The sequence below is a fragment of the Erinaceus europaeus genome, chromosome 19 (genome assembly GCF_950295315.1).
Source record: "Erinaceus europaeus chromosome 19, mEriEur2.1, whole genome shotgun sequence".
NCBI classification, from domain to species: Eukaryota; Metazoa; Chordata; class Mammalia; order Eulipotyphla; family Erinaceidae; genus Erinaceus; species Erinaceus europaeus.
This window is the reverse complement of record NC_080180.1, coordinates 2506519-2528867: the sequence shown is the minus strand read 5'-3', so window position 1 is coordinate 2528867 and position 22349 is coordinate 2506519. Positions and strand designations below refer to the sequence as shown.

Below are 22349 nucleotides of genomic sequence, written 5' to 3'. Positions count from 1 at the left end.
CCAAGCCAGAAGAGTCCGCTCCATCGTGCCTGCCACTTAGTCCAATACTTTTCAGGTCACCCTTAACGATTCATGGATGACAGTGACAGCAGAAGAGGAGTCCTCCTTTGCCCAAAAGGGCCATGTCCTGCCTGAGCAATTAGGAGTGTCTGATGAGTCCCTGTCTCCCTCTAAGTGAGTTCTGGCAAAGGAAGAACAGATATGTAACTGTAGAAATAAAGCTTTCACAATCGTCAGGAAATCCTGCCGGGGCACTAAAAATGAAGCTCTGAGGAATGAAGCTCTTCCCTGAAATGGGCTCCAATAAAGGCTGGTGATCACGGGTGAGGTCTGCCGTGCCGCTTCCTTCCCACAACCCTGATGTTCACTGCTGTACTTATTTCCCAAAACTCCTCTCAGTGCCCATCACCAGAGAACACATTATACTTCTGTGAGCTACTGGATAATTTGGATCCCTTGAATCTACACTGGTAATTGTGTGACAATCCAAAAGAAATTTGAGTCAGACACTTTGAACATGACAGTCAACAAATATGGGCCCTTTAATTCACCATTCTTCCAGGCTAAAGATGCTCCTAGTAGAGTCTTCCCACTTCCATATGCAATAAGCAGAGTACTCTGTAAGGAGTATTTCTGAACACACATGTAAGTATCACTGATGTCAGAGGGAAATAAAGCACTCCTGGATAGACAAAGAATGTTTCATTAATCAAAGAGCTGGTATAAGGGGAGACATAAGGACAGAGAAAATAGTAACTTCAAAGTTTAATTGGTCACAAAATTATTAACTGTCGAACATCAATTCCTTGTAAAAATGGGTACCTTGGATCTAAAAGACAAGGCTTTAATTGTTTTAAAATAGACCAATGAATATGTGTCTATTTAAAGATGTGAGTTAAGTCTAAGTGTGTATTCTGCAGTGTCTTAATTTAATAGAAAAAGGAAAACGCCAAAGGTGGAAATACTGCCATGATCTTTAAGATTATGAAGGGTTCAACACCCAGAGAAGCCCTTAAAATTCTGTGAATGGGATCAAGGCACAGAGAGGCTCATCCTTGTTAAGTGACACCTAATGCGTTTGAGAGAAGACTACCCAGAGGACCCTTTTCAAATATGTTTTCAACAACGTAAAAGAAATCTCAGGAGTACTGATACTCTGCCTGGGCACACACTCAGCAATGCCGATGCTGACACGTGGTGGTACCGGGCACCACCTCGGAAATAAGCAATGGAACAGAAAAGGAAAGAATTAAAAGAGAAAGTCACTCTTGTGCTAAGTTAGGATCCCTCCTCTCTGGAACACTGGCCACAGCTCCAAATGACACTTATTGAAGTTCAAACTGAGCACAAAGCAGCTTAAAAAAGAGGAACTAAAGTAGGAGGATGCCAAGGAAGAAACGTTTTTAAAAGGCTGCTAGAAAGGTAAAGACCCAGGACTCACACCATGACTGATGATAAGAGCATCCAGAGGTGTGTGAGGATTAAATCTAGCTGTAGCATGGATTTTTTCTTTTTTAAGGATTTACTACTTTTCTCTTTTTAAAAGAGGATTTATTTGGGGGTTGGACGGTAGCGCAGCAGGTTAAGCACACATGGCACAAGGCGCAGGGCCGGCGTAAGGATCCCAGTTCGAGCCCCCGGCTCCCCACCTGCAGGGGAGTCGCTTCACAGGCAGTGAAGCAGGTCTGCAGGTGTCTGTCTTTCTCTCCCCCTCTCTGTCTTCCCTTCCTCTCTCCATTTCTCTCTTTCCTATCCAACAACAACAACATTAATGACAACAATAATAACCACAACAAGGCTACAACAACAAGGGCAACAAAAGGGGGAAAAAATAGCCAACAGGAGCAGTGGATGCCTGGTGCAGGCACTGAGCCTCAGTAATAACCCTGGAGGCAAAAAAAAAACCAAAAGGATTTATTTGTTTATTTATTGACGAGAAAGATAGGAGAGAAAAAAAAAACTAGACACCTCTCTGATACATGTGCTACTGGGGATTGAACTCAAGACCTCGAGAAAATAGATGTCATCTCGTTTTCTTGCCTGTATGGAGAGCAGTCAATGGATATCTAATCAACAGCAAAACAGTGAATGGGGCCATGGGCAGCAGACCGCAGCAGAATGGCTGGTGAGAGCCTCACGGTTCCCTAGACGTTGCTCCTTTGCAATGTCACAGGTCTCATTCCCCTCGTCTCTGCCACTGTGCTCAGACTTTCAGTCACTACTTTGACTGCCTTATGCATCAATAAAATGAGTCCTGCTAACCAAAAGGGCCAACAGAAAATTGAAATCTGACTTACCTGTCCCCCAATTCTAAACTTTGGTCTAAAAGAATCACATAATACAATCAAACAACACAAAGGGATTGATAACTTTTAGAGAACGCTCCCAAGTTCACCTACCACCATTCGTTACAGGGCAGTGGCAGGCATTACAGTGACTGTGTTTGTGGCTGGCGTCTAGAGAACCGAGACACAGCCGTCCTGATGCCCCTGTCGCCACAATGGCTGGAGTCTACGCCACACTTCCCAGATCTCTCTGCTCTGGTCCATATCCTTGGAGAACGTGTAGGCCGCAGTACCTGCGAACCAGAGATGGACCACAGCCGAGCGAGTCAGTGTCAGCCGGAGGCCGCTGAGAAACAGCCCTCAAGAAGAAGAAGAAGAAGAAGGTGAGCTTTCTCTTCCTTTCAGGTACTGTCACCCTGTAAATAGGTCTAAACTCTTGGAACCCTCTAACAGCAATCACTTTGCTTAGTGAGGTCCCAGCACCTTCTCTGTGCCAGCAGCAGAGCACCTGTTGTCTGAACACATGCAAAGGCATCGGTTTACAACAGCAGACAGGGCAGGGGAGATAGCGTGATGGTTAAGTGAAAAGACTTTCATGCCTGAGACTCCAAAGCCTCAGCTTCAATGACCCTGCACCACCATAAGCCAGAGCTGAGTAGTGCTCTGCTAAGTAAGTAAATAAGCAAACAAATAAATATAACAAAAGTATAAATCTATATAAATAAATAAAACAAAAATATAACAAAAGGCATCCCACAATCCTGGGCAATCAGCCTAAGATGAGATCCAGTAACCCATGGTCTTTTTCTTTTTTTTTTCCACACGAGGGTGATTCCTGGGGCTCAGTGCCAGCACTATGAATCCGCTACTCCCAGCAGCCATTTTTTCCCTCTTTTCTCTTTTCTTTTCTTTCTGATTAGGTAAGAAAGATGGAAATTGACAGGGGAGTGGTGGTTAGAAAGGAAGAGAGAAAAACAGACACCTCCAGTCCTATTTCACTTGTGAAACATTTCCCCTGCAGGTGGGGGCAGAAGCTCAAACCCAGACCCTCGCACATGGTTGTGTGTGCACTCAATCTGGTGTGCCATCGGGTCTTAGTGTAAGGCCGACACATCAGGTTAAAGAAAGAAAGGTCTTAGCTCAACCCACAGTAAATAACACATATCCCACAAACAATGGAATGAAACAATGCCCCAGAGAAAATTCTAAAAACAACAGAAATAGGCAACGTATCTGAAGATGAATTCAAAGTAACAAGAGACAAGTATTCAACAACCTTAAGAAAACAATCTTATTTAGAATCACATTAAAAAAGGAAGCAAAATTCCTAAGAAGTTTAGTAAAGGAGGCAAGAACATATGTGGAATGAAAACTGCAACCCTTTTTAATGACTCAGAACAAGTCATGAAGTGACGGAAAGCTATACCATGTTCATGGACAGGGAATTGATACAGGCCATGTGCTCACCTTACTGAAAGCAATATATAGATTCCGTGCCGTCCGTATTAACATTCCAATGATGTCTTTAAGGAAATACAATGAAAAATACTGAAGTACATGTGAAACCACAAAATACTTTGAATAGGTAGATAAATCTTCAGCAAAAAAAGGAGGAGGAGGAGGATAGATACTGGGGGGCAAAGCCAAGATGGTGACTTGGAGACAGCACATGGCCTGAGCTCTGAAAGGAGGCTGCTTCAAAACTGGGAAGTTCGGAGTCAGGCGGTAGCACAGCAGATTACGTGCAGGTGGTGTGAAGTGCAAGGACCGGCGTAAGGATCCTGGTTTGAGCCCCCGGCTCCCCACCTGCAGGGGAGTCACTTCACAGGTGGTGAAGCAGGTCTGCAGGTGTCTGTCTTTCTCTCCCCCTCTCTGTCTTCCCCTCCTCTCTCCATTTCTCTTGATCCTGTCTAGCAACGACGACATCAATAGGAACAACAATAATAAGTACAACAACAATAAATAAACAATAAAATTAAAAAGCAACAAAAGGGAAAATAAACAAACAAATAAATAAATATTAAAAATTGTTTTTAAAAACTGGGAAGTTCAGCCACCAGGTTCCAGATGCAACCATGATGCCAACTGGACTTCCCTGGACAGAGGACTCCACCAATGTGTCCTGGAGCCCCACCTCCCCGGAGTCCCGCCCCACTAGGGAAAGAGAGAGATGGGAGGGGAGTATGGATCCACCTGTCAACGCCCATGTTCAATGGGGAAGCAATTAAAGAAGCCAGACCTCCCACCTTCTGCACCCCACAATGACCTTGGGTCCATACTCCCACGGGGTTAAATAATAGGAAAGTTATCAGGGGATGGGATGGGATACGGAACTCCAGTGGTGGGAACTGTACCCTTCTTATCCTATGGTCTTGTCAGTGTTTCCATCTTATAAATAAATAACTTTTTAAGAAAGGAGGAGAGAGAGGAGAAGGAGGAGAAACATAGAGGTACTAAAGCCCGAAACAAAGTGACCATAAAAGCAAGATGAAGTTGGAGCAACAGCAGTTGCATGTATCAACTGAGCAGGGTCCAGAGCCCATAAATGAACCCACACTTATTCTGATACTTAATCTGTGTCAATAGTGCTGGGAGAACTAGACGGGCACATGTAGAAGAATCAGAGGGGCCACTCTTGAATGCCACACACAAAAAGTTTTAAGTGGATGAAAAACTTGAATGTAAGACTGGCAATCATAAAGTGCATAGGAGAAGAACACACACAGGTGGTGTGTTCCAGGATATCAGTTAGTAATGTCTGTGGGCATTCAACAGCAACGGAGGGGGAAGAAAAAACAACTGGGAAACACATTCGCTTAAAAGGCCGCTACACAGTGAGAGACACTGCCGGCAGAATTAGAAGACAGCGTAACCTCTAATCACACCGTCTAGAACATGCCTGAACTCATCAGGAAAGGCAGTGCGCTGACTAGGGGAAAGGATCTGCACATCCATCTGGTAAGGGGTTAATACCCCAGGTATAAAAAGACCTCAAGCAGCTCACCAGCAGCAAACCAAACAGCCCGACAGGTACATGAGCAGAAGACGGAGTCAGCGTCTCTACATAGAGGCCGCACCTCGAACAGCGGCCGCTATCACTTGCTACTAGGGCAGGGGCATTGACATTCTGCTAAGATATCACCTCACACCTGTGAGGAAGACTTACATCCACAAAGATTAGTAGCCACAAGTGTAGGAGAGAAATCCGTATGGCGTTTCCTCAGACAGCTGACAGCATGGCTAGCACATGACCCAGCAATGCCACTTCTGAGTTCCTGTCGGAAGGGTGTGCAGTCACTGGTTCGGAAAGTGACAGGCGCGCACTGTCACTGCAGGTGTCACTGACCACTGTGGAGACGAGCCGAGGGCCCACTGCCGAGTGACTGAATAAAGAAGACGATGAGAGGGAAATGGATGAAATGAATGTCCTTTGCAGCAGAGCAAGGATTGAACTAGCATATATGAAACTCTTCTCATCACGCAACGTGAGAAAGCAAGAAAGGGGTAGAAAGGCCTGGGATCCCGCATGTGTGACAGTAGTCAGGTCTCTCCCCTCTGTGTCCTCCGTCCTCCGTCCAGACCCACCTCTTCCGGCAGGTAGGAGTCCTCTGACTTGCATCACCCTCGCTCACTTACCTCACCTTGCCTTTTTAAATAATTTTTTTTTATTTATTGGATAGAGACAGCCAGAAATCAAGGGCAGAGGGAAAATGGAAAGGGAGAGGGAAAGAGAGACACCTGCAGCACTGCTTCACCACCACTCGCAAAGCTTACCTCCTGCAGGTGGGGCCCAAGGTCCTTGAGTGTTGTGACGTGTGCACTCAACCCAGTGCACCAGGATCCTAGCCCCTCCTTATCCTTTTTAAATAAATGATTCTTAATGGCTAAGATAAAACGTCCATCTATATAGAGTACATTTAACCAATGAGAAGCAAAGGCAAAGTAATGATCTTATCTAGCTTTTGGCAAAAATAAGGGCACTGCCACTCATTCCGTGAATGGGGTTACGGTTTTTTACTGGTTTACAGTATACACCACGGTGGGTACGCCACACAGGTGTTAGTGTAGTTTCTAAGAGGCTCATCTGTGGCCTTCCAATTGTGCTCCGATTGTCCATGAGTAAGTGCTCTGCCCTCTCGAACCTGCCAACCGGCTGCTTGGGCGGCCGCTCCTGTCTCAGGTGTAGATGCTGGAAGTCTGCTCTGGCTGGTAGAGTCAGAGCAAAGAAGAGTCCAGAGAGAGAGAGAGAGAGAGAGAGAATGCCACCCAACCATGAGGATCCTTAAGGGCCCTGTGGAGCTGGGGAGACCGCTCAGCAATGGAGCACAGGACATGTGAGCCTGAGGACGCCGGCCCAAATCCCAGAACCACCACACACCAGAGCTGAGCAGTGGTCTGGTACTTCTCTCCTCTCCCCCCAAAAGTGAATAAATAAGTATTTAAATTCTCTCTTTAAAAAAAGATAAGGGGGTCAGGCAATAGTGCAGTGGGTTAAGCACATGTGGTGCAAAGCTCAAAGACCGGTGTAAGGATCCCGGTTCGAGCCCCCGGCTCCCCACCTGCAGGGGAGTCACTTCACAGGCGGTGAAGCAGGTCTGCAGGTGTCTGTCTTTCTCTCCCCCTCTGTCTTCCCCTCCTCTCTCCATTTCTCTCTGCCCTATCCAACAATGAGGACATCAATAACAACAACAATAAAATAACAAGGGCAACAAAAGGGGAAATAAATAAATCATTTTAAAAATAAATAAACAGCCCTTGGGATACAGGAAGCTGGCATCTCGGGTTTTAAAAGGTCAAGTGGTCACAAGTTCGTGCCTCAGTTTTCCTGTCTGCAAAAGGGAGGTGATTCCCCAGCCCCCATGAACATCGGGACCTCAAAGCTGCTCCTCTGTTCCTGCCACCTTTCCCTACTTAGCAGTCAGGGGCGCCCTGGAGAAAGGCATCTGGGCCAGAAGCCAGGCTCCTGACTGCAGCTTCCAAAGCCCCACAGGACTTGCCCTGCCCTGCCTGGCACTGTGAGCTGAACCCTCTCAGCAGCCCCGCGGCCCTGCCCTCGCCCAGAACAGCTCGAAGGACACGGCCTCTCTATCCCCCAAGGAAGGAAGGGGGAGTTCAGAGGACTGGCGGCTGCTGTCACAGCCAGAGGCCATGCATGGGATCGGAATTTGATACTTCATTGTGAATGGGACAATGCGTGCCTTGGGCTGGAGCCTTGTCCCCACATGGGAGCACATGACCCTCACTGGGAAGCTCTGTGCACGGTGGGGCAGTGCTGTAACGTCTCTTCTCTGCTGGTGCCTCCGCCCCTCAGCCTCTCGCCCGACGTCCCCCTGGCCTCTTTCCCTCCAAGCACATAAAATAAAAATAACTGGGCTGGGCAACTACTTGGCTGTGTCATGCATGTACAAGGTCCTCAATCCATTCCCTAGGATAGCATTAAAAAAAAAATTATACAGATCCATCTGATTAGGTGGCTGTGTGGCGCAGTGGATAGTGCACTGGACCTGTAGTGACAAAACCATCTAACTGCTGGATGCTGCAGGCAGGCAGGGTACTCCAGATGTCCCCCTGTGCATGCTCAGGAATCCTCAAAAACACCCTACCCTCAGTGGAGAACAGACCTGGGGGAGAGCCCACCCTGTAGAAAGACTGACTTACTTATCTAGTGAGAACGCAAAGTTCCCCTCATGAGCCGGGATCGAACCTGGGGGCTCAGGCATGAAGTCCTGTGCTCCAGTGCTGAGCTCTACACCGGCCCTCTTGTTCTGCCTGTCAGACTGGCTTGTGGTCCTGCCCGCCATGCCCAAGTGACCCAGCCAGGGCCTCTGGCAATGCCCCTTCTGCCCTGAAGGTCTGCGGGTCCTGTCCTCCCCACAGAGCACCCCTAGCTTCCTTTCTCTCCCTGGCTGGGCCTTCCCAAGCGCTGCTGTGAAGGGGTTAACTCCTCCCTGTCTCCAGCTCCACTCCAAAGTCCTTCCCTTGTGAGTGTGTTTACAGCAGCCTCCCCCACTTGACTTTGGAGGAGGGAGGGCCTAAGGAGCTGGCAGGGGTTTCTCCCTGTTTGACTTGGCTGGTCCCCAGCACAGACACAGGCACACAGAGAAGGTGCTGGGGACACACCCCAGGAGCCCGGAGAGGCGCAGGACCAGGGCAGGGCGCAGGGCTCCACAAACAGAGCGAGCGCTTCTGCTAGAAGTCACTGGAACTTCCTGTGGCTTGGTTTCTAATCCTTGGTACTATAGAGTGAATGTTGAAAAATGTCTACTCACGAGACTTTAAGAGGCAATTAAATGGGGAAAGAAATATGGGGAAATACTTGAGCATGTAAGAGACCTATATGAATTCCACGTAATTCTAGGGGCCAGGTGGCAGAGCACCCGGCAGAGTGCATGGCATCATGTGCAAGGACCTAGGTCCCCACTTGCAGGGGAGAAGATTCACAAATACTGGAGCAGTGCTGCAGGTGTCTCTCCTCTCTGCTGCTCCCTCTTTCTCTGTGTGTATCTCTTTATTTTTTTTACCCCTATGTCAAAAAAGAGAAGAAAAAAATACTGCTGGAACCCATGGAGTTGTGGTATAGGCACCAAATCCCAGTGATAAGCCAGGTGGCAGAGAGAAGGAGAAAATAAGCAGGACCAGGGAGTCGGGCGGTGGCGCAGTGGGTTAAGCGCAGGTGGCGCAAAGCGCAGGGACCGGCGTAAGGATCCCGGTTCGAGCCCCCGGCTCCCCACCTGCAGGGGAGTCGCTTCACAGGCGGTGAAGCAGGTCTGCAGGTGTCTGTCTTTCTCTCCCCCTCTCTGTCTTCCCCTCCTCTCTCCATTTCTCTCTGTCCTAGCCAACAACGAGGACATCAATAACAACAACAATAATAACTACAACAACAATAAAAACAACCAGGGCAACAAAAAGGAAGCAAATAAATATTTAAAAATATTAAAGTAAAAAAAAAGAAACAGGACCAACCAAATAACTCACTTGGGTAGCGTGCTGTTCTGCCATGTGTGAGACCCAGGTTCAAGTCTGTCCCCCACTCCACTAAAGGAAGCTTCAGTGCTTTTTCACTTTCTTCCTCAGCCTCTCTGTCTCTACTAAAAAGAAAGGAAAGAAAGAAGAAGAACGGAAGGAAATAATTCTAGTAAAGAGTCACCAGCTCATTTGCCTATCTCCTTATTTGAATGGATTCTGACCAAGGTCTTTGGATCCCGTCCTATCAGGAATTCCTTCTTATAAAGTTATACGCAAAGAGGAAATATCATTGATTAAAGCATCTGGGTTCTGGGGGTCGGGCGGTGGCGCAAAGCGCAGGGACCGGCGTAAGGATCCCGGTTCGAGCCCCCGGCTCCCCACCTGCAGGGGAGTCGCTTCACAGGCGGTGAAGCAGGTCTGCAGGTGTCTGTCTTTCCCTCCCCCTCTCTGTCTTCCCCTCCTCTCTCCATTTCTCTCTGTCCTATCCAACAACGAACAACATCAACAATGGCAACAATAATGACCACAAAGAGGCTACAACAAGAAGGGCAACAAAAGGGGGGAAAATGGCCTCCAGGAGCGGTGGATTCATGGTGCAGGCACCGAGCCCAGCAATAACCCTGGAGGGAAAAAAAAAAAAAAAAAAAAAAAGCATCTGGGTTCTAAGGGGGGTGATAGAATGAGTAACTTCTGCTTTGAGAAGTACCAAGTAAGCACAAAATCGCTTCTTAAGATTCTTGAGCAGTAAAAACACACTCAGTCGCCGGTGAATAGCACTGAAGGGAATGCAGAATGCCTGTGCTGAGCAGGAAGGAGAAAATTAGGTCCTCTCTTGAGGGCTGCTTGCACCCCTTCCAAAAACAAGACACTGGGACTGACCAAGCCTAGACTCTCTCTATCTGCCATGACCTTCCCCTTCTTTGCACAGATCTGAATAGGTCTGTCTGTGTGGGGAAGAAGCCTTCCAGGTTCACACAAGGGTTCCTCCAGCTTTGTCCTGACAACCCACGCAGTGTTCTTTCCTGCCCAAGACCAACCACTTCACTTCAGATGATCAAAACGGAGCCACCTCAATCAGTTGCTTCAGCTTTTTTTTTTTTTTAAAGGAAGGAAGGAGAAGGTTCCAACATCAAACAGACCTCAGACAGACTGTGCACCAAAATGCTTTATACAGCTTCTGCCTGCCTGCCCACCACAGCAGTCCCGTTTGGTGGGTTCCTTCCTCATTCCTGACAGATCCTGTCAGGCTGGCTGTGGAAAGGGCTTATCAAGATGATCACCTCCCCGAAACCATTCGAGCGGAACTTCAAACTGTCTGACCCCAAAGTGTAGGCATCCCCCACTCCCTTGTGTTACCTCCAAGGCGACCTTCTAGAGTCTTTGAGAGTCCAAGGGGAGGAGAGATTTTTTTTAAAGGCTTTTAGTAGCGCGTGATTGTGCGGGTCAAAGAGAGTGACTTGGAACATGTAGGAGCCCATGAGAGGGTGCCAGGAGCAACACAGGATTTGCTGGCGGGCTAAGCGTCAACATTGAAGGTGTCCTCACCACCTCAAGGCAGAGAAGGCCAGACACAGACACGGCGGGTAGTCCTTGACTGGCTGAACTTCCCAGGGGTCATACTTTTTGCAGACTGAAGGTGCCTGACAATCCAGCTGGGAGCCATCTTCCTGAGGGAAAGATCTCTTTTACAGCGACAAAGCGTCTGATAGAGGTTATGCACCATGCTATTCAACAGATGACAGAATGGTGTGAATATGACTTTTTTTTGTGTTGAGAAACCAAAGAATTCACATACTTGCATCACTGTGTTTATTTCGGTGGTTTCTTTTGGTTTCTGTCTCTTATTTCAGGGAGAAATACCTCTGAGGTCCCTTTTCAAATTTTAAGTCAGATGTGTGAGTCATGAAAGTGTCTGAGTGGGGCAGAAACTAAGTGGACACCAGAGCACAATACTTCTGACAGCCTTCAATCACTCAAATAAGAACCTGTGTGTTCACCCAGTCTGGGGGGGGGGGCAGAGTAACATTCAGGAGTCCCTGGTAAGTGGAAATAAGACAGGAAAGGCCCTAGCACAAAAAATAAATAAATAAATAAAATAAATTAAAGCCAATAATAAGATTCCCCCGACTCCATCTAGAATTCCAACTCATTCAAGTGATGGAACATCAATAAGTGACTCGAGGCTCACTCCAACTTGACTTCACCCAGGTAAGAACAGTGAACTCCAGAGTGAACTCCAAAGTATACACAACAGAAGATGACTTCAACAACCAGCCAGGCCTTTTCTCAAGAGACATTTCGAGGACTTTATCTAGACCAAGATTCTCTGACCATCAAAGTGTTCTATGCAAAAGAAGCTGATAATGAAAATAGAGCTAGCTCCAAGAAGTAAACCAGAAATGTCTAAATCATTTGGGGATTAACTTCTAAAACAAATTTTTTTTCCAGAAGAATATTCTTCTGCTATGGCAAATCAAAACCAAATTAATTTTTATTCAAGATTCCATTTTTACTGTGTGACTGTAAATTGCTTTTAGTGCCAACTACATAAGTAATGATTAATCACTTCTCCCCAGACATCTAAAAGGGACAGTAACCAGAATGACTTGGGCTATACTGAAGAAAATAAGCTACAGCTTGTTAACCTCGAGGGTTCCCCTTGTCAAGAGTGGCACCATGAACTCATGAACTGGTGACGGCCCTACCACAATGACTGCCTCCTGTGTGCTCCCCTCACTGACCAAAGTCAAGTGTCTCAGCTGGCAACGATCATGAAACCACGAGAGCCTTGGACAAAGTATCCCCATGTCTATGGGTTCCCACTGGCTGTGCTACAAAACAGAAAAGAGCCCAGGCAGTGGTGTACCTGTTCGAACGCACACATTACCAAGCACAAGGACCAGGCCGGGGGGGGGGGGTGCTTCACAAGTGGTAAAGCAAGTCTATAGGTGTCTTTCTCTCTTCCTCTCTATTTTCCTTCCTCTCTCAATGTCTCTCTGTCCTATCAAATAAAACTAATAGGAAGAAAAAGAAAAGAAAGAAAGAAAAAAAAAGCAACCGCTAGGAGCAGTGGATTCATAGCACTGGCACCCAGCCCCAATGATAGCCCTGGTGGCAATAAAATATAAAAAATACATAAAAATAAAACTCATAGAAAAGAATGCTAGAAGAGTAAGGAAAATAAAATGGAAGAGCAAGAGGAGGAGGGGGGAAGAGAAACAATAAAAAGAAGAAATAGAGGAGGGAAATAAAAGACGGGGGTGGGGGGGATAAGAGAAGAGAAGGCAGTGCAGAGAGGACAAATTCACTACAGAGTCAGACTGTGTAAAGGACAAGAGCAGGCCAGGGTCTCCAGAGGCACATGAGCACTGTGCCAGCGTGCCCTTCCTCTTCTGCCCCCACCCCCAGGAAATGGAGGAGCGGGGCTCCCAGGCCCGTTACCTGGATGAGCTCGTCCAGTTCACTCGTGTTGACACAGGCGTGCTGGGAGACGAACGTCTGCTTCTGGATCACAATGGTGGTCCTATGTGATATCTCGTGAGGCTGCTCCAGGGCTTTGAACACGGTGGCTCCGATGATCAGGTAGAGGACGACCACCAGGAAGATAGTGGAGACCGTCTTCCATTTCATCACATTAATGGCCGTGTCACTCTCCACGCGGGAAGCAAGCACGGCGGGCTTCGTGGAGAAGGAGAGCCTCGGCTTGGAGTTCTGAGCGGCAGATTTTGGATCCAGCAAGTCAGGTGCCGCCACTGGTGAGGACAGAGAAGGAGGGTTAAGTTAGAGAAGGCGAGGGGGGCGAGGCCTGGGCTTCTGGGGGGGTGGCGAGGCTGAAGGGAGCCCGCTGCTGCTCCTGGTGGGAGTCCAGAGGGGCCTTGGTAGATGGCATCCAGAACTTGGTTATCAACAGGTTCCAGGAAAGGGGCTGGGCCTCGTCTTCCTGCTGCTATTGGGATTCCAAAGTGGAGGGAAATAACAAGGGGGTGGGCCAAGGAACTTTAAACAAAAAAAAAGACTGCCTGAGGTCTTCTGAGTCCTTTTTGAAGGTTGTATCTGTCTACCACGTGGTTAACCAAGACTGAGCGAACTCTGAAGAGTTGATAGTGCCCAGCTATTGACTGAGACATCTGAATGCTTAGGAGACAGGCTTACGGACGAGACCTGTTTTCAGGAATCTAACACTCCACAGCGCAATCCGCCACACGCAGAACATTCTCTACCTTTTATTGATAAGCACGTTTGCCATCCAGACGTTGTCGCTCAGGATGAAACAGTGTCATTTTCTGGGAAAGCATGACACTCAGTAAACCACTCCACAGCCTGACCACTTATCTCTGTGTGCTCCACACTGCACTCACGATGAGACATTCGCTCTGCTTTGTCAGTCTGTCTCTCTCTGTCACACTTAAAAATAAACTGTCTCGCTACCCACTGAGGCACAGTCCTCGGTACTGCCGAGAAATGACCAGTTTCTCATTTCCACAGTGAACACTGATCCAGAAAGAAAAAAAAAAAAATCGCAGCCTGGTCTCACACCATACACTCTCATGGTCTGCACAGAACTAACTGCTCCATCAGGGAGGATTCATGTGTTCTCACAAATTCCCGTGGATTCTGAGGTGACTCAGTGGCAGGGCCCATTTATTATTCATCCCCAACTGCTCAAAAATATTAATGGATTTTCTCTTTTAGAAAACATGAGACTAGACTCCCACTTGCTGAGGGTAAAGTAAGCCATCTCCTGGAGGATATTTCATGGTCTAGCAGACCTTGAGCCAAAAGGGTTAACAGAATGGCTCAAAAATAAGGGAGGTAGATAGATAGATAGATAGATAGATAGATAGATATCAACTCAAGTCAGAACTATGGGCTGAAAAAGTCTGTGGTTGTTAACAGCTACAAGTAAAAAAGAACTGTTCCACTGTTTCTGAGCGAATGATCACTAATCTATAAGACAAGCTTGGGTAAACAGAGATGACACCCCTACCATTACTTGAGGATAGAAGAGGAATCAATTGCGTGTTAATTTTCCATGGATAAGTACTCTGTCCTGAGGACAGCTGCAAATTACCTCTAGGACTGCCACAGGCTAAGTTCACAAAAGACATCTCCAGCTACCCATCTCAAAGTTGCTTTGCAAACAAAGCTATCTGGAACACAGAAGCCTGCAAAATGAGAGCAGATAAGGCAAGGTTCCTCACCCAGCAGAGCTCTAAATGGTTGACGTGGAAGAGATGAAGCCAGGGAGACCTGGTGAGGTTCCCCACTCCAGGATCCGGGCACAGAGATCCCACCTACCGAGAGCTCATTTCAGCATTTCCTGTGGCCCAACCTGTTACCTACAGGCATGTACACGCTCCATGTACACGCTCCCCTCCTCTGCGCTCACCTGCTACCATGTAAGGCGTGAGCCAAGAGACACCTCCAACGTGCAGAAGTATAAAGCCAACTGACTCAACGCTAGCTAACGCGGAGCAAGTTTTTCATGTTTTAATTTTTTTAAGCCTTTTAAAATAGAAATGGCTGATAACAGCTTTAAAAAAATCACTGTCATCTGGTGTCTAGCCACCCCAGCCCCACCCCCAACCAAAAAATAAAAGTCATAATCTAAAATCAAGTCGTCTTCCCTTCTTTGGAATCGTAAAGAACAGTCAAGCCAGAGCTCTGCATCTCTCTCTGAAGGCAGCCTTCCAAGCCTGCCCTTCCCAACGGTGCTCTCTGATTCCTCATCTTTCCCTCCCTGGCTGTAGACAGCACAGTGAAGGAGACACACCACCGAGGCTGCTTCTTCACGCCCTCAAACCCTCAGTCTCAAATCCCAACCCAAAGCCAGCTGAGAGGTGACCATTATCTGGGAGAAATGGGAAGCGATGTTCCTAAAAGAACATATCTACGCCCTATCTAGAAGGTGTCTCTGCATTTTATCTATAATTTGTCTGCACAGAGAAAGAATATTTATACACAGCCAGGCTCTAAATGGTTCCTGGTGGAATTTTCCTTCTTAAGCAACTGATTTTTAAATGAGCAGATATAGCTACACACACACACACACACACACACACACACACACACACGTCTATGTGCATATACATGCACATATATAGACAAACACACACATATCTCAGAGAGGATGAAGAAATAAAATAAAAACCGTAGCGAAATGGCACCAAAAATGCCCCGGTCTCTGCTGGGTTCTGACACGGGGAGCTCTGGGTCCCACCGCCCGGTCCTGCCGAGCGATCGATCGATCAGGGACGGGCACCTTCCAAGGATGCGGCGCCAGCTGCCCCCTCGCCCCCGACCCCACAGCCCGCCGCCCCTGCACAGCCCCCCGCGGCCGCAACAAGTGTGAGCGGGTCCCTGCAGGGGCCGGGCGTCCCGGTGACCCTCCCCGGTCCCGAGCCGGGCGGGCGGGCGCAGCGCAGGGGCCCGAAGGGGCGCGGGCAGGGGCGCGGGCAGGGGCGCGGGCAGCACCCCGGGGTGCGGTACTCACTTCTCACTCCGAGGCGGGCTGCGCGCTCCCAGCGGCGCGGGCGGGCATCTTCGCCGGCTTTGTTTTACAAGGTGGGGAGCGCGGGCTGGACGCGGGAGGGGGCCGGTGTGTGCGGGCGGGGAGGGGGGGAGCGTGCGAAGCGGCGAGTCGCGGGAAGGAGGGGACGCGGCTGGCCGGGCAGGGGCGAGGCCCAGGCCGAGTGGGGCGCCGCCGCCCCCGGATCCTGCGGCCCGGCCGGTCTCCCCAGACTCGGGCGCCCCGCTCCGCCCGCCGCCCCCGGGCGCCTGGGGTGGAGGGGATGGGGGCTGGGGGCGCCCCGGCTTCTTGGTGCGCCGGCCTCCCGCCCCCCGCAGGTCTGTCTGCAGCTCCCGCCCCGGGATGGGGGGTCACGGGCGGCCTCCAGGCCACGCGCCGGCCGGCTGCGATCCCTCCTCCCTGGCTCCGCCACCGACCCGCCTCCACACCCCCAACCTCCCGCGCCACTACACCCCTCCCCTGGCGCCCCGTGTGCTGTCCCCTATGCCCCCCACCCGTGGGCCCCGCAAGTGCCCAGGACCTCAGGCCTCTCCCTCTGCCAGGTCCTCTCACCCCCCCACACACCCATGGTCACTGCCAGGTCCTCTCACCCCCACTCACACCCATGCTCACTGCCAGGTCCTCTCACCCCACACACACCCATGGTCACTGCCATGTCCTCTCACCCCACACACACCCATGGTCACTGCCATGTCCTCTCACCCCCCCACACACCCATGGTCACTGCCATGTCCTCTCACCCCCAAAAACCCCCACACACACCCATGCTCACTGCCAGGTCCTCTCACCCCCACAAACCCCCACACACACCCATGGTCACTGCCAGGTCCTCTCAACCCCCCACACACCCATGGTCACTGCCAGGTCCTCTCACCCCCCCACACACACCCATGCTCACTGCCAGGTCCTCTCACCCCACACACACCCATGCTCACTGCCAGGTCCTCTCACCCCCCCACACACACCCATGGTCACTGCCAGGTCCTCTCACCCCACACACACCCATGGTCACTGCCAGGTCCTCTCACCCCCCCCCACACACACACACCCATGGTCACTGCCATGTCCTCTCACCCCACACACACCCATGGTCACAGCCATGTCCTCTCACCCCACACACACCCATGGTCACTGCCAGGTCCTCTCGCCCTCACACACATCCATGGTCACTGCCAGGTCCTCTCGCCCCCCCACACACCCATGGTCACTGCCATGTCCTCTCACCCCCCACACACCCATGGTCACTGCCATGTCCTCTCACCCCACTCACACCCATGGTCACTGCCAGGTCCTCTCACCCCACTCACACCCATGGTCACTGCCAGGTCTTCTCACCCTCACACACACCCATGGTCACTGCCAGGTCCTCTCACCCTCACACACACCCATGGTCACTGCCAGGTCCTCTCACCCCCACACACCCATGGTCACTGCCAGGTCCTCTCACCCCCACAAACCCCCACACACACCCATGGTCACTGCCAGGTCCTCTCACCCCCACTCACACCCATGGTCACTGCCAGGTCCTCTCACCCCACACACACCCATGGTCACTGCCAGGTCCTCTCACCCCCACTCACACCCATGGTCACTGCCAGGTCTTCTCACCATCACACACACCCATGGTCACTGCCAGGTCTTCTCACCCTCACACACACCCATGGTCACTGCCAGGTCCTCTCACCCCCACACACACCCATGGTCACTGCCAGGTCCTCTCACCCCCACTCACACCCATGGTCACTGCCAGGTCTTCTCACCCTCACACACACCCATGGTCACTGCCAGGTCCTCTCACCCTCACACACACCCATGGTCACTGCCAGGTCCTCTCACCCACCCACACACACACCCATAGTTACCACCAGGTCCTCTCACCCCCACACACACCCATGGTCACTGCCATGTCCTCTCACCCCACACACACCCATGGTCACTGCCATGTCCTCTCACCCCCCCCACACACCCATGGTCACTGCCATGTCCTCTCACCCCCACTCACACCCATGGTCACTGCCAGGTCTTCTCACCCTCACACACACCCATGGTCACTGCCACGTCCTCTCACCCTCACACACACCCATGGTCACTGCCAGGTCCTCTCACCCCCACACACCCATGGTCACTGCCAGGTCCTCTCACGCTCACACACACCCATGGTCACTGCCATGTCCTCTCACCCCCACACACACCCACACACACCCATGGTCACTGCCAGGTCCTCTCACCCCCACTCACACCCATGGTCACTGCCAGGTCCTCTCACCCCACACACACCCATGGTCACTGCCAGGTCCTCTCACCCCCACTCACACCCATGGTCACTGCCAGGTCTTCTCACCCTCACACACACCCATGGTCACTGCCAGGTCCTCTCACCCTCACACACACCCATGGTCACTGCCATGTCCTCTCACCCCCACACACACCCATGGTCACTGCCAGGTCCTCTCACCCCCACTCACACCCATGGTCACTGCCATATCCTCTCACCCTCACACACACCCATGGTCACTGCCAGGTCCTCTCACCCCCACTCACACCCATGGTCACTGCCAGGTCCTCTCACCCCCCCCCCACACACACATAGTCACCACCAGGTCCTCTCACCCCCACACACACCCATGGTCACTGCCATGTCCTCTCACCCCACACACACCCATGGTCACTGCCATGTCCTCTCACCCCCACACACACCCATGGTCACTGCCATGTCCTCTCACCCCCACTCACACCCATGGTCACTGCCAGGTCTTCTCACCCTCACACACACCCATGGTCACTGCCAGGTCCTCTCACCCTCACACACATCCATGGTCACTGCCAGGTCCTCTCACCCCCACAAACCCCCACACACACCCATGGTCACTGCCAGGTCCTCTCACCCCCACTCACACCCATGGTCACTGCCAGGTCCTCTCACCCCCACATACACCCCCACACACCCATGGTCAGTTCCAGGTCCTCTCACCCCCACACACACCCATGGTCACTGCCATGTCCTCTCACCCCACTCACACCCATGGTCACTGCCAGGTCCTCTCACCCCCACTCACACCCATGGTCACTGCCATGTCCTCTCACCCCACTCACACCCATGGTCACTGCCAGGTCCTCTCACCCTCACACACACCCATGGTCACTGCCAGGTCCTCTCACCCCCACTCACACCCATGGTCACTGCCAGGTCCTCTCACCCTCACACACACCCATGGTCATTGTCAGGTCCTCTCACCCCCCCCACACACCCATGGTCACTGCCATGTCCTCTCACCCCCACAGACCCATGGTCACTGCCATGTCCTCTCACCCCACACACACCCCCATGGTCACCGCCAGGTCCTCTCACCCTCACACACACCCATGGTCACTGCCAGGTCCTCTCACCCCCACACACACCCCCACACACCCATGGTCAGTTCCAGGTCCTCTCACCCCCACACACCCATGGTCACTGCCATGTCCTCTCACCCCCCACACACCCATGGTCACTGCCATGTCCTCTCACCCCACTCACACCCATGGTCACTGCCAGGTCCTCTCACCCCCACACACACCCCCACACACCCATGGTCAGTTCCAGGTCCTCTCACACCCATGGTCACTGCCAGGTCCTCTCACCCTCACACACACCCATGGTCATTGTCAGGTCCTCTCACCCACCCCACACACCCATGGTCACTGCCATGTCCTCTCACCCCCACACACCCATGGTCACTGCCATGTCCTCTCACCCCACACACACCCCCATGGTCACCGCCAGGTCCTCTCACCCTCACACACACCCATGGTCACTGCCAGGTCCTCTCACCCCCCAAACACACCCATGGTAACTGCCATGTCCTCTCACCCCCCACACACCCATGGTCACTGCCATGTCCTCTCACCCCACTCACACCCATGGTCACTGCCAGGTCCTCTCACCCCACTCACACCCATGGTCACTGCCAGGTCCTCTCACCCCCACTCACACCCATGGTCACTGCCAGGTCCTCTCACCCCCCCACACACACCCATGCTCACTGCCAGGTCCTCTCACCCCACACACACCCATGCTCACTGCCATGTCCTCTCACCCCCACAAACCCCCACACACACCCATGCTCACTGCCAGGTCCTCTCACCCCCACAAACCCCCACACACACCCATGCTCACTGCCAGGTCCTCTCACCCCCACAAACCCCCACACACACCCATGGTCACTGCCAGGTCCTCTCAACCCCCCACACACCCATGGTCACTGCCAGGTCCTCTCACCCCCCCACACACACCCATGCTCACTGCCAGGTCCTCTCACCCCACACACACCCATGGTCACTGCCAGGTCCTCTCGCCCCCCCACACACCCATGGTCACTGCCATGTCCTCTCACCCCCCACACACCCATGGTCACTGCCATGTCCTCTCACCCCACTCACACCCATGGTCACTGCCAGGTCCTCTCACCCCACTCACACCCATGGTCACTGCCAGGTCCTCTCACCCCACTCACACCCATGGTCACTGCCAGGTCTTCTCACCCTCACACACACCCATGGTCACTGCCAGGTCCTCTCACCCTCACACACACCCATGGTCACTGCCAGGTCCTCTCACCCCCCCACACACACACCCATTGTCACCACCAGGTCCTCTCACCCCCACACACACCCATGGTCACTGCCATGTCCTCTCACCCCCCCACACACCCATGGTCACTGCCATGTCCTCTCACCCCCACTCACACCCATGGTCACTGCCAGGTCTTCTCACCCTCACACACACCCATGGTCACTGCCACGTCCTCTCACCCTCACACACACCCATGGTCACTGCCAGGTCCTCTCACCCCCACACACCCATGGTCACTGCCAGGTCCTCTCACGCTCACACACACCCATGGTCACTGCCATGTCCTCTCACCCCCACACACACCCACACACACCCATGGTCACTGCCAGGTCCTCTCACCCCACACACACCCATGGTCACTGCCAGGTCCTCTCGCCCCCCCACACACCCATGGTCACTGCCATGTCCTCTCACCCCCCACACACCCATGGTCACTGCCATGTCCTCTCACCCCACTCACACCCATGGTCACTGCCAGGTCCTCTCACCCCCACTCACACCCATGGTCACTGCCAGGTCCTCTCACCCCACTCACACCCATGGTCACTGCCAGGTCTTCTCACCCTCACACACACCCATGGTCACTGCCAGGTCCTCTCACCCTCACACACACCCATGGTCACTGCCAGGTCCTCTCACCCCCCCACACACACACCCATTGTCACCACCAGGTCCTCTCACCCCCACACACACCCATGGTCACTGCCATGTCCTCATCACCCCCCCACACACCCATGGTCACTGCCATGTCCTCTCACCCCCACTCACACCCATGGTCACTGCCAGTCTTCTCACCCTCACACACACCCATGGTCACTGCCACGTCCTCTCACCCTCACACACACCCATGGTCACTGCCAGGTCCTCTCACCCCCACACACCCATGGTCACTGCCAGGTCCTCTCACGCTCACACACACCCATGGTCACTGCCAGGTCCTCTCACGCTCACACACACCCATGGTCACTGCAGGTCCTCTCACCCCACACACACCCATGGTCACTGCCAGGTCCTCTCACCCCCACTCACACCCATGGTCACTGCCAGGTCTTCTCACCCTCACACACACCCATGGTCACTGCCAGGTCCTCTCACCCTCACACACACCCATGGTCACTGCCATGTCCTCTCACCCCCACAAACACACCCATGGTCACTGCCAGGTCCTCTCACCCCCACTCACACCCATGGTCACTGCCATATCCTCTCACCCTCACACACACCCATGGTCACTGCCAGGTCCTCTCACCCCCACTCACACCCATGGTCACTGCCAGGTCCTCTCACCCCCCCCCCCCACACACACACATAGTCACCACCAGGTCCTCTCAACCCCCACACACACCCATGGTCACTGCCATGTCCTCTCACCCCACACACACCCATGGTCACTGCCATGTCCTCTCACCCCCACACACACCCATGGTCACTGCCATGTCCTCTCACCCCCACTCACACCCATGGTCACTGCCAGGTCTTCTCACCCTCACACACACCCATGGTCACTGCCAGGTCCTCTCACCCCCACAAACCCCCACACACACCCATGGTCACTGCCAGGTCCTCTCACCCCACTCACACCCATGGTCACTGCCAGGTCCTCTCACCCCCCAAACACACCCATGGTCACTGCCAGGTCCTCTCACCCCCACACACACCCCCACACACCCATGGTCAGTTCCAGGTCCTCTCACCCCCACACACCCATGGTCACTGCCATGTCCTCTCACCCCCCACACACCCATGGTCACTGCCAGTTCCTCTCACCCCACTCACACCCATGGTCACTGCCAGGTCCTCTCACCCTCACACACACCCATGGTCACTGCCAGGTCCTCTCACCCCCACTCACACCATGGTCACTGCCAGGTCCTCTCACCCTCACACACACCCTGGTCATTGTCAGGTCCTCTCACCCCCCCCACACACCCATGGTCACTGCCATGTCCTCTCACCC

General features: G+C 52.3%; 1 protein-coding gene across 3 annotated transcripts in view; it reads right to left on the bottom strand.

Annotated features, from left to right (window-relative positions):
• Positions 1-22349, bottom strand: part of KCNK2 (potassium two pore domain channel subfamily K member 2) — a 151078-nt gene that overhangs the window by 77268 nt on the left and 51461 nt on the right. Inside the window, exons 1-2 of one of the 3 annotated variants that reach the window (XM_060178442.1) lie at positions 15745-15998; positions 12693-13003 (exon numbers count right to left, since the gene is read on the bottom strand). In XM_060178442.1, coding sequence (XP_060034425.1) covers positions 12693-13003; position 15745 — 312 coding nt within the window. In that variant the 5' untranslated portion in view covers positions 15746-15998. Of the gene's footprint in view, positions 1-12692; positions 13004-14640; positions 14697-15744; positions 15999-22349 lie in introns of those variants that run through there. The other 2 variants (XM_060178441.1, XM_060178440.1) reach the window with 2 other exon arrangements.